We start from the raw sequence: 13,719 nt of genomic DNA on the forward strand, positions 1-13,719 counted from the left end.
TGTATGTCAGTCGATCTGTCTGTACCGAAGGATCTCGCTAACCGCTAAAACAATATGGTTCTCCTTTACAGGGTAGCTTCTCATAGAAATCCATCCAAGAGAAATCGCCCCTAGAAATTTTTTTTTAATTTTCAAAAAACTAATTGGGGACAATGAGGGGTCATAAATAAAGTAACAGGATCTTTGTCTGTCTTTCTGTAGCAAAGGATCTCGCTAACATCTGAACTGATATGGTTCTCCTTTACCGTGAAGCTTCTTATTGAACTGTAAATTGCCCTAGTACCCAAAGTTTTTAACCACGTTCGTTGGCCTAAACACTTTAGGCATTTTTATTGAAATTTGATTGGTATGTTCAAAACGTTTCAACCTATAATTTGAATTTTCTAAAGGTGTTATTTTTTTCATTATTCATTATTCATTATTGTATATCTATTTATTGTCCAATGCCTTATCCCTTGATATCCGTGATTTAATGGAATACAGGGCAATGCCAATTTCAAATAAATACAATGGCACACAAAGGGCACAGGTCAATAAAAGATAAATAATAAACTAGGATATAAAAATATAAGATAATGATAATCTAAGAAATTGTTAGATGAAGGCAAAGGTCCTAGCTGAGGCACAGCCGCTAGTTATAAATATAGTAAACTGGAAGTAAAATGCAGGGATATACCGATTACATAACCAAGAGGCCGAAACCCCGGGCTAACAAAACTGGTGATAATTTTGTAATATTATTATTTAATATTCATGGGAACTTCGTCTGTAATGTAACAAGATGCTATACATTGCTGAGAACCGGTTCTAATCCAGCGGATATTAATCGGTTACGAAGCCATACTGGAAACAACTGGTGTCCAATATAAACAAGGATGACAACATCCATAAAAGCGAAGCACTGAAACGGTAGGACAAACGGACATTAACACTTGTATGGTATCTGAACTAAATAATCAGAATTTAAAAGTATTAGAGTCGAAGCAAAATTGTAAGTAAATTTGTTGAAAAAACTGCTTGAAGCAGGATAATGTTTATGGACATACTTACATTTTTGGACTTGATTATAGAGTTGCTTCGCTTATAATATTGTTCGTTGTTGTCCCAGGAATCAATATACCAAAAATCAGATCAAACGGATAATTAGAACACTTGAAAATTTGTTGTTAAAAAAGTAGAAAAATCAACATTTTTAAAATGGACGTACGGACATTCTGGTAATGATTATAGAGTTGCTACGCTTTTTAAATCGTGCTCAACTACTACAGGAATCATCATGCAAAGTTTGAAATCGATAGGACAATTCTAACATGCCTAAATTAACGAATAAAAGCTATCTATCTCGGACGGACGGACGTACGGACCGACACTAATTATAGAAAAGCTTCGCTTTTAAAAAACTGATTTTGAATATATATTGGTATATACATATATCTACAGGGATGGAACAATGGACGAAAAATGTTATGAACTAAATTCTGACTTTAATAAAATGGGACAGATAATGGACTTTTATTAAACTTTGATTTGTTGGTTTATTAAGTTGTGAGTCCAGAAATTTCAACTTCTTATTGTAATCTACAGAAGTCATAATTTTGTGAATTATCAATGGAGATGTACATCAATTTATCGGCCATTGTTTTATCCCATCAGATCCCTGATAAATATCAAAGAAACAACATCCATAAAATCGAAGCTCTAAAATGAACATTATCAATTGTATAAGAGTGGCATAACTGAATAAACATGATACTGCTCCAGGACATCTTACATTGTTAGGACATGTTTATAAAGATGCTTATAACATTGTACCTAGTTGTAACAGGAATTAGTATTCCAAAAAATGAACAGGATGAATAATTTTTTTTTGTCGAAAAGGTTAAAAAATCAACATTGATGTATGAACAATCATTCTGGTACCTTATTATAATCCAAAGTTTTAAATCGATATTGGTGTAAGAACGGACGTACCGACACAAATTATAGAAAAGCTTTGTTTAAAAAAATTCACAATCCATTTTCCAGTATGGCTTTGAAACCGATTAGTATCGGCTGGATTAGAACCGGTTCTCAGCAATACTAAAAAAAATAATGACAGCATCGTAAAGAAAATTTTCCACCACGAATATTAAAAAATCATAAAATCATTAAACCAGTTTTAATCTTATTATTATTAGTAGAGCGAAGCTACTCTATAATTCTTAGTAGAGCAAAGCTACTCTATAATTCGAAATGTCCGTTCGTCTGTCAGTCACGAAGTGGGGGAAACGTGATTTTCTCAGCTCCTATAAAAGGTAAAAGGCTGAAACTTTTTGACAACATTCCCATTATTAACCCTTTACGGTTAGGGGGGGGGGGGGTTTCTATCTCATTTTCTGTGTGTTAAAGATAAAGAGCCCAAACTGGGTGACTTTTTAAGTATGGGTATGACACATAACTGAGAGTTGGAATTTTTTGAATGTCTCCATCCTGGCGGGCACAGATGCCAGCAAACCTGGCAGGGTCATCCAGGTAAAGAGCAAAAATATTTTTTTGACTTAAACAAAGCATTTTGTCTTACCAAAATACTAAAGTATTCTCTAGTAATACATCCTCATATTAGATACAGGTGTCAATTTCAGGTCTTAGGTATGATCCCGCAGATCCTGATTCTCCAGGTCTCTAGAAATCTTTAAAAGGCTCCTGTGGCCGCAATTTTTGACTTTAAATTTTAAACTTAAGCTTTTCTTCCATGTCTACATAATGTATGTAATAAATTTCATAAAGATCCGCCGCCGTTTTCCCGCCGACGGTGGCGGCTGGCAGCTGCCAAGTACAGCTGCGGCCTCTGAAATTTATATTTTGATATTTCAAATATAATATATATTTACATACAGAAAAACATTTTCTGCAAAATAATTTTCTTCTAGCTTCAAAAATAAAAAAATTACAGCTGTTTGTAATTTTTAATTTAAAAAGTACCTAAAAACAAAGGTTGTTAAATAAAAGGGTGAAGGAAGCAAAAATTTACTTTGACTTACTTAAGGTCGGAAATTCATCATAACACAGGGGACTTGCACAAAAAAATTTATCCCTCTAGCTCTAATAGGAACTGAGATAATAGGAGAGGGGCGTTGAACGATGCATAGCAGTGTAAAAAATGAATTGTAAACTTTTTATCTAAAATCTAATTCCTTCTGGTGATGTTATGAATAATATACCATAAGTCAAATTTTAGTGGATGTTATATGAATATATAAAGCTTCTTTACAGCCAAAAATTTTGGGGAAAAATATACTTTTGGAGTTACAACAAAAGTGCTTTTATCACAAAACCTCGATTTTTTAGTCAACTGTTCTAAAACAACCAAATTATTATCTGTATATTATAAAGCAATTAAAGGCGACTAAAATGAAGTATTCAGCACTTTCTAGCTACAAAAAATGATTCTTAAACAGTAAGACCCACAAAAAAGTATCTTAAATAGCTTAAAATTAATTTATCAAAAAATAGTATGATTGATATGTAAGCCAAATAAGCAATAACTTTCATTAATTGCTTACAAGTAATTTATCAAAAGAATAGCATGATTTGGTATATAAGCTAGATAAGCAATGGTGGTCATTGATTGCTTACAAGTAATTTATCAAAAAAATAGCATAATTTGGTGGTAAATTACTGATAAGCCATAAAAATACTAATTGCTTACTTATATATCAGCATTCAACAACAATTTGGTCTTACTTGTGAGATAAAAGAGGATTGAGTAAATAAATACTATGAAAAAAAGAGAAGATTTGGCTGACATAAGCAAAATAAGCAACAAATGTGATTGATTGCTTATAAGTAATTTATCAAAAAATTGCATGATTTGGTATATAAGCCAAATAAGCATTAAATGTTATTGATTGCTTGTAAGTAATTTATGAAAAAATAGCATGATTTGGTATATAAGCCAATTAAGCAATAATTTTCATTGATTACTTATAAGTAATTTATCAAAAAATTGCATGATTTGGTATATAAGTCAAATAAGCAATGGTTTTCATTGATTGCTTATAAGTAATTTACCAAAAAATAGTATTATTTGGTATGTAAGCCAAATAAGCAATAATTTTCATTGATTGCTTACAGGTAATTTATCAAAAAATTGCATGATTTGGTATATAAGCCAAATAAGCATTAAATGTTATTGATTGCTTGTAAGTAATTTATGAAAAAATAGCATGATTTGGTATATAAGCCAATTAAGCAATAATTTTCATTGATTACTTATAAGTAATTTATCAAAAAATTGCATGATTTGGTATATAAGTCAAATAAGCAATGGTTTTCATTGATTGCTTATAAGTAATTTACCAAAAAATAGTATTATTTGGTATGTAAGCCAAATAAGCAATAATTTTCATTGATTGCTTACAGGTAATTTATCAAAAAATAGCATGATTTGGTATGTAAGCCAAATAAGCAATAATTTTCATTGATTGCTTACAAGTAATTTATAAAAAAATAGTATGATTTGGTATGTAAGCCAAATAAGCAATAATTTTCATTAATTGCTTACAAGTAATTTATCAAAAATAGCATGATTTGGTATATAAGTCAAATAAGCAATGATTTTCATTTATTGCTTACAAGTAATTTATCAAAAATAGTATGCTTTGGTATTTATGCAAAATAAACAAAATTTTTGAGTGTTTGCTTGCAAGTAATTTATTAAAAAATAATTTTATTTGGTATATAAACCATATAAAGTAAAAGGATATTTGTGTATGTGTGTGTCTGTTTGTATTGAAGGATCTTGCTAATCCCTGAACCAATATACTTTTCCTTTTCATGGTAGCTTCTTATAGGTCCTGGGAAGGTTTATATCTATTTGGAGGGAGGGTACCACCACCATTCTGCCTGTAGAAAAAGGGGGAGATAGTGAATCACACCCAAATTTCAATTTTAAAAAGTAGAAACTTTTTTGAGGAGGATTTATTTTTTCTAAGGCAATTTTTCTTTGGAGGGTTGAAGTACTCTCCCAAAATTATTACACTAGTCTCAAAATTTTTATAATAACGTTTTCTTATACGTTGGCTTAACAACTTTGGGGACTTTGTGATTTTGATTGTTTAGATCATTAAGTTGGGAGTTCAAATGTTTCAACTACTAATCCACTGAAAGGGTAATTTTGTGTATCATCATTGGGGATATACATAAATTTATCAACCATTATCTTATCCCTATAGTTCCCTGTTTTAATATATCAATCTATCCAGCTAGCTATCAGTTTACCATATCTCATTGTTTTGAAGAAATGAAACAAAAGCAGTATTAAGAATGTTAATAGGCGTGATGTAAATATTTGATGGATGTTTCTTCATTCACGATGATTTAGGCTTGCTATTACCTTATTTTAAAAGTAACAGGGTGTCTGTATGTCTGTATCTAGTGAAGGATCTTGCTAACCGCTGAACCAATATGGTTCTTCTTTATTGTGATGGTAGGTATAGGTACAGAGAATGTTTCAGGAAGGGTATCTACATTATCATAAATGGAGGGTTAATGACCACCCCCCCCCCCTCCCATATACTCCAGTACCCTTTTAGGCTTCTAGGGCATAAGAACAAGTTCAGAAGGATCTCACAAATCACTGAACCAATCGGTTTCTCCTTAACAAGGTAGTTTCTCATAGGTCACAGAAAGGTTAATAACTATTTGGGGGAGGGTACCACCCACCTCTGAAGAGAAATAAACAAAATAAACTAATATAAAACATTTTATGGTTTTGAGATTCAACTCCTCTTCTCAAGTGCCCCTAGATGCCTCTAGGAGCATAGCCACTAGTAAACAATAATTTCATTGATTGCTTACAAGTAAATTGGTAAATTAGTTATAAGCAATCAATGAAAATGATTGCTTTTTTGGCTTATATACCAAATCATTCTTTTTTTTGATAAATTACTTGTAAGCATTCAATAAAAGTTATTGCTTATTTGGCTTACATACCTAATCATGCTATTTTTTGATAAATTACCAGTAAGCAATCAATGAAAATTATTGCTTATTTGGCTTACATACCAAATCATGCTATTTTAGATAAATTACCTGTAAGCAATCAATGAAAATTATTGCTTATTTGGCTTACACACCAAATAATACTATTTTTTGGTAAATTACTTTTAAGCAATCAATGAAAATAATTGCTTATTTGGCTTATATACCAAATCATGCAATTTTTTTTATAAATTACTTATAAGTAATCAATGAAAATTATTGCTTATTTGGCTTATATACCAAATAATGCTATTTTTTCATAAATTACTTACAAGCAATCAATAACATTTAATGCTTATTTGGCTTATATACTAAATCATACTATTTTTTGTTAAATTACTCATAAGCAATCAATTGCAATAAATGCTTGTTTGGCTTATATACCAAATCATGCAATTTTTTGATAGATTACTTATAAGCAATCAATCACAATAAATGCTTATTTGGCTTAAATACCAAATCATGCAATTTTTTGATAAATTACTTATAAGTAATCAATGAAAATTATTGCTTATTTGGCTTAAATACCAAATCATGCTATTTTTTGATAAATTACTTTTAAGCAATTAACTACAATAAATGCTTATTTGTTTTGTGTACCAAATCATGCTATTTTTTCATAAATCACTTACAAGCAATCAATCACAATAAATGCTTATTTGGCTTATATACCAAATCATACAATTTTTCTTATAAATTACTTACAAGCAATCAATGAAAATTATTGCTTATTTGGCTTATATACTAAATCATTCAATTTTTTGATAAATTACTTATAAGCAATCAATCACAATAAATGCTTATTTGGCTTATATACCAAATCATGCAATTTTTTGATAAATTACTTATAAGCAATCAATCACAATAAATGCTTATTTGGCTTATATACCAAATCATGCAATTTTTTGATAAATTACTTATAAGCAATCAATCACAATAAATGCTTATATGGCTTATATACCAAATCATGCAATTTTTTGATAAATTACTTATAAGCAATCAATCACATTTATTGCTTATTTGGCTTATATACCAACTCATCCAATTTTTTGATAAATTACTTATAAGCAATCAATCACATTTGTTGCTTATTTGGCTTATATCAGCCAAATCTTCTCTTTTTTTCATAAACTGCTTACAGGAAGGAAGGGATTAATTATTACTCCTCCTTCTTTTTCTTCACTTTAACTTATATAAGTCACTTTTACTGTAAATGACTGAGTATTTATTTACTCCACCCTCTTTTATCACACAAGTAAGACCAAATTGTTGTTGAATGCTGATATAAGTAAGCAATTAGTATTTTTATGGCTTATCAGTAATTTACCACAAAAATGGCACAATGGCACATTTAAGTAAGCCAAAAAAAATGTTAATTGCTTACTTACACGTTTTGAGATTACTAGGGTTATTCTTTTACTTTGAAGAACGTGTCCTTTCGTGATTTTATTTTAACCCATTCGTGACGAGCTCCTAAAGTTCAGAGTTTTGATCCAACGCGGTTCAACAAAATAATTTTTTTCAATATTTACTCAACAGAATTCAAAAAGCAAGGTGTCAAATTAAAGATCTTACTATTTTTGTTCATAATGGAAATTCTCTTCTTTGTTTTTGCTATTTGCCTTGAAACCAACTTTTTAAACTCAAATTAATTCAAAAATAAGAGTTCTATAAAAAAAAACGATTCTAATCTAAATTCTATGGACCATTTTACATCTACTACATACTAAAAGCACCGACTAGCTATTTTTTTTTTTTTTTAATAACAAAAGTTAGGACACGTTCTTTACTTTTAAAGGGGATTGGGTTAAGAAGGGGGTAAAGAGATTTACTTAAAAAGGTAAAAAAATAGTGGTTATTTTGAGTATCTTAGTCGCTTTATGATCATAGTTTCACAAGAGAGGTTTTAATATAAAGAGGCAGCTTATAGTGCCTAATAAAAAATGACCAATAAAAAGCCATTATGCATTGTAATTGTCCAATGGTAAAAAGTATACTGGCCTATCATTGGTCATCTGTTTTGTAAGATGTCATTTTTTTATCAGACACTATAAGCTGCTTCTAAAAAGTGTGTAATTTTTTTTTAAATTCATATTGCGCGGCTTGTATTGACAGTAGAAAAATGTTCCACATAACGTTAGAACCGCTCTGACCTCTTCTTTTTGGAAATATATGAATGGTTCCTGTGCTACAAATACTTTAGGAGCTAGGTTTCCAAAAAGTAGAGTTCACAGTGGTTCTGACGGAATACGTAACATTTTTCTACTATCAAATCAAGCCGCGCAATATGAAAAATTTCCGTATTTTTTTGCACACCCTTTAATCAAAAGTAATTAATTTAGTGGTTATTTTGAGTATTTTAGTCGCTTTATGATCATAATTTCCCAATGCTTTCGAGTGCCTTAAAAGTTTGACTTCATTTATAATCAATTTGGTGCTATTGGTTCATAAGTGGGTATTAAATAAATTAAATCTAGAAATTTAAATTAATTACAAATCTATAACTAGAAATATTTTAAATGAAAGAAAAAATGTACTAATTTATCTATCCATCCTAATCTTCAGTTTGAGAACAAAGTAACCAATACTGCGAAGTATTATGAAAAACACAATCAACACCAGAATATCAATCCAGTATACCTGAAAATAAGATAATAGAATGAGAAAAAAATATAAACCATAATACACAAAAATATAGATTTAATAAAAGCTAGAAAGTCTAGCGAACTATTCTAAAAAAAGGTTCGAAAACCAATGTTAAACAGGCAAACGAACGGACTTAACAGTAGTATATATGTAGAGTAGTTGCATTACTTATTTATCTTATTTATTAGAGAGAGAATCGAGGGAAAGAGAGAAGTGATAGGTAGATAGAGAATCAAGGGAGAAAGGGAGACAGACAAAGTGAGCGAGAGGATTATGGATATATCGACGCATCTTATGAAATCATTTTGCATTATAGATGGAATGAACAAACGTCCATACAGCCATCGCAATCACTTATAAAGTAGCTTCGCTACTGATGAAATTAAAATTGTACATACCGCGTCCTGCAAAGCTAGCTCTTCAAGAAATTTTGTTGGATATTTGAAATGACAATACGGCTGACTACAATCCTAAAACAATTAAACCAATATCATGAAACAGAGAGAAAGGATGAAAAGTACTGTAAATAAATCTAAATTTAGGGTTGGGCCGGATATCCGGTGTGGCCGGATATCCGTCCGGATATCCGGCCATTTTCAATATCCGGCCGGATACCGGATATTGAAACTATCCGGCCGGATATCCGGCTCTATAATTTTTTATACTTTACACCAAAAATATCTGCTTTTTAAAATCTTAAATGGCTATAAGTTTCTTATTATTGAAGCTAGAAGAACATTTTTTCTGAATAAGTTTAACTTTATGTAAATTTATATAAGATTTCTAAAGAAATTTTTTTTTACTACTTTAATATCTGGTAATTTGGCCGGTTATCCGGCCGGATATCCGGATATTTGCCGGATATCCGGCGTTGGCCGGATATTCGGGCGATTATTGGATATCCGGCGTTTGAAATCAGCCGGATATCCGGTATCCGGCCAAAAAAGTATCCGGCCCAACCCTATTAAAATCTTCCCCCAAACTTTAAAAACTTGTTAAAATTGTTAGAGGAAAAACGATATTTAGGATTAGATTAGCGCTAAAAAGAATTCTTCAAACGTTCCTACAATTATCTAAAACTCTAAAAGGAGTATTTTTTTATTGTTCATTGCCAAATGCGTAATCTCATAAAAAATGTATTCATTTTTACTTACACTTTGAACTTAATATAACATTTAATCGATAAAATCAGAAAATCAAAAATATGACTTTTTATCTACAATTGTATAGTTTTATAGAAATGGATTTTATTAAATAAGGCTAAATGCATCTTTTCTGATCAAAAGTAATAGTTTGTTGGCACTTTAACATAAAGTGGCTTTTTGAGCAATGATAACAACTCCCCTTTGTTTTCAATATTAATTGAAAATAAGTGGTTATGTACCGGAGGTGGAGGCCCCGCAAGGTTAGACCTCCCGAGTTCCAGCAGGGGTAGGACATAGGGAATTTTTTTAAAAATAAGAGGATTAGGATATTAGTGCGCTGCAATCACTTTGTGTGAAAGTACCGTTTTTCTTAAACTTTATTTAAAACTAAATCCACTAAAAATAATAATTATTCCGATTTTAAAAAGGGGCCTTACCATTTTTGGTCTGTCATAACCATAGATGGCCTGCATAGTTCCTTCAAATCCATACCTAAAATAGTTATTCATTATAATGAAGAGATGTTAAGTGAAAGGGAATTTAAGATGAGAAAGTAATAAAATCCGAAAGATAAATACAATGTGATTAAAAAACTTGTTGTTACATTTAACTGGGGAGGAAGGTGGCATTGGGCTGCTTATTACACTAGACCTTAAAGTTTTATAATAACGTATTCCTATTTGTTGGCTTAAAAACTTTGGTGACTTTTATAGAATTTTGATTGGTTGGTTCATGAAGTTGAGTGTCCCAACTTTTAACCTCTACTAATGGTAATCTATAAAAGGGGAAATTTTGTGTTTCATCATTGGGGATGTACATGAATATATTGGTCATTGTCTTATCCCTTCAGATAACTTCATTTACCTGAAATCGAACGACAATATTATATGTAGATTTGTTGATTGCATGCCCGTCATAATTATCCTTACCTGACGTAAGAAACATAAGATAGCCACTGCATGTAAACTGGAATGTTGTTCAATGATACAAAGAAGCCTAAAAAAGTTAAATTAAAGTTATTACGAAACAAGGATGACAACATCCATGAAAGCGAAGCTCTGAAATGGAAGGACAAACGAACACTAAAACTTGTAGGGCGTCAGAACTTAATATTAATGGATAAGTTTATATGTAAAAATTGAAAGTAAAATTGTTGCAAAAGTGATTAAATACCTGATAATGTTTAAGGACATACTGACGTTTTTAGGACTTGTTATAGAGATGCTTCGCTTATCACATTGTCTCTTGTTGTAATAGGAATCAGTATTAAAAGAATCATATGAGTAATATAATTTTAACACAAATTTGTTGTCAAAAAAGTAAAAAAATCAGCTTGTTTTAAATGGACGTACGGACTTTCTGGTAGCAATTATAGAGTTGCTGCACTTTCTAAGTCGTACCTAACTGTTACAGGAATCAGCATACAAAGTTTGAAATTGATAGGACAGTTCTAACCTGTTTGAATAAACGAAAAGAGCTAGCTGTAACGGACGGACGTACGGACGGGCCGATCCTAATTTTAGAAAAATCTTTGCTTTTAAAAACAGATGTGGCTATAATTATGATTACGTTATATTTGTATAGTTAGATAATTGGATTCATAGGTGGAGAATAATTGATGGTTTAATTGTTTAATAAGATGGATAGATAAAAAAGATAATAGATTTACGAATAGATGAATGGATGGATGCATATTTACCTGAGAAGAGAAGTATTGGAATTGCTGTAATAGGGCCAAGATACACCGCTGAAGCTATATCACAGGCCGCTCCAATCACTAAGCCAAGACTCTGTGCCACCAAACTAGAAAAAGTGGGATTGTTGTTATGAAAAAAATTATCAATTGCAACTTGAAATTTTTCAATTATAAATAAAAATAGGGCAAGTTAGGGTAGTTTTCGTTTGTTTATATATTTCTATAGGTCAAGTTATTTGGTAGCCCCGTGGGGTTAGGGTACCGCAGGCATATCCAAACCCCCTATAGCAAAAGTTAGGCATGAGAAAAATCCCAATTTCCTTCTATTTGTAGCTGGACAAAGTGTCTCAAAAATCAGCCTTGTGACGTCATAAAAATGGGGGATTATTCATCTCTTTTTTAGGATTTTCTTTCCCACTTCTCCTCTCATCTCCTTCATTTTTATGACGTTACATGGCTGTTTTGTGAGACACTTTAGCCAGCTACTATTATTTTCAATTTATTTCAAATAATAGGGGAATGGGGGTGGGGTGTATCAGTGTTCAAAAAGCAATTTGCGTGATAGCACCCTCTATAATTAGTATAGGGGAAAATTAAAAATAAGAATTGTACTGAATAAACTTGTATATACCTGGTAACAGTACAAATCCAGAGGAACATGAAAAACCTGGCAGGATCCAGTGGTTGGGAGGTCATAAAGTACACAATCACCACGTAGATGAACGGAAATACCAACTAAAATGGAATAAAAAATATTTGCTAATATTTTTTGAAAAATTAAGTTTCATTTTTTACCCTCCCCCCAAAATATTTTTTTTAAGTGTGGGATTAAAAAAAAATCAGCCCCCCCCCCCTCCCCGATTCACCCTCAAAAAATATAAGCTTAGAAGTCCTTGACTACCTGGAAAGGTAGATCTGCCATAGTTTTTGCCAGGTAGTAAGACTTGATAGAATACCACGAGTTGAGATGCTCACGCTTAAAGGATCCCATCTCCAGGGGGAATGTCATCACCTGTAAAAAGCAGGGTCAATAATAAAGTAAAACATTAGAGGGGAAAGGGATTTAATAACGAACACAGTAATAGTGTCGGACTGATTATGACGTAACAAAAAAAATTAGCCAATGAGAGGCCACTATAAATTTTACCATTGGTCAATAACGGCCTCTCATTGGCTATTTTTTTTGTTACGTCATAATCAGTCAGACACTATTACCAGGGAGTAGGAGAGGGGACAATGGATCGAGTATTCAATTTTTAGGAGTCTTTGGGTACTGGCTTAAAGGGAATGTGCAAGAATTTATCAGTTTCTGACTGAATTTGGGTACTTGCGCATGAAATGCCGCTACTCGTTATGTATGTTTTGAATATTGCAGACGGGGAGGAGGGATAAGGGAAGTGGGGGCAAGGGAAATAAACACTCGTTGTGTTAGTTTGGAATGTAGCAGAGGGGGAGAAGGGAGAAGGGAGGTGGGGGCAAGTGGCAAGGGAAATAAACAGAATAAAAAGGGGCAGTCATATTCTTGCTAGCAGCTGGCCGGGTCCAATAATCTTGTAATATAAAAATCACACCAAAAAACCTCAATATATTTCATCAAAAACAAGTTGTGATTTCACTTTACATGACGCTATGGAAATCTATTATTCAATTAACAATCCCTTTATAATTTCCTACAAATTTATTGGATTAAACTGGATTTCATGTCCTTTCTTTGATAACTCTTATATTGAATTAATTGCCCATTGTCCCCTCCCTTACTCCCTGCACTATTACTGTGTTCTTTAATAACTGTATGACCCCCATCCACATATGTCCCAGTGTCGACTTTCAATTGGGTCTTTGAAAATCAACCAATATCGTAGGGAATATTAACACAGCCAAGACGCTACTAAAGAGCAGACAGCAATTTGCCAGCAGACGAAAAAGGTAAGCAACAAAGGGATCCATGTAAATGTCTAGATATACATTTATATTTATAGATTTTTATGATTTTTAATTGTGAATTTTTTATCCTGATATTATAGAGAATTGTTGTCTTTATACATGCTAGTGGCTTCGTCCCAAGATGGGGTGGGGATAGACTTGGGGATAGACCCATATTATCAATATTTGTATTTACAGCATGTGGGGGGGAGGGGTGATCTATTTTTTGGAAGAATATAGCTTAAAACCTTCACAAAGCCAGAATAAATATTTCGTCGCAGGTATTAT

At 31.8% G+C, this 13,719-nt stretch overlaps 1 protein-coding gene across 1 annotated transcript in view; it reads right to left on the reverse strand.

Moving 5' to 3' along the window:
* Positions 1 to 8,143: 8,143 nt before the first annotated feature.
* LOC145332656 (ATP-binding cassette sub-family G member 1-like) overlaps positions 8,144 to 13,719 on the reverse strand; it is an 84,253-nt gene continuing 78,677 nt past the window's right edge. The window contains exons 23-29 of the mRNA XM_080177664.1: positions 12,410 to 12,520; positions 12,140 to 12,243; positions 11,512 to 11,615; positions 10,742 to 10,808; positions 10,250 to 10,304; positions 9,066 to 9,137; positions 8,144 to 8,661 (exon numbers count right to left, since the gene is read on the reverse strand). Of these exons, the coding sequence (XP_080033790.1) occupies positions 8,563 to 8,661; positions 9,066 to 9,137; positions 10,250 to 10,304; positions 10,742 to 10,808; positions 11,512 to 11,615; positions 12,140 to 12,243; positions 12,410 to 12,520 (612 nt within the window). The 3' untranslated portion in view covers positions 8,144 to 8,562. The remainder of the gene's footprint in view (positions 8,662 to 9,065; positions 9,138 to 10,249; positions 10,305 to 10,741; positions 10,809 to 11,511; positions 11,616 to 12,139; positions 12,244 to 12,409; positions 12,521 to 13,719) is intronic.

The sequence above is a fragment of the Acartia tonsa genome, chromosome 11 (genome assembly GCF_053477335.1).
Source record: "Acartia tonsa isolate MP-2025a chromosome 11, ASM5347733v1, whole genome shotgun sequence".
Classification (NCBI taxonomy): Eukaryota; Metazoa; Arthropoda; class Copepoda; order Calanoida; family Acartiidae; genus Acartia; species Acartia tonsa.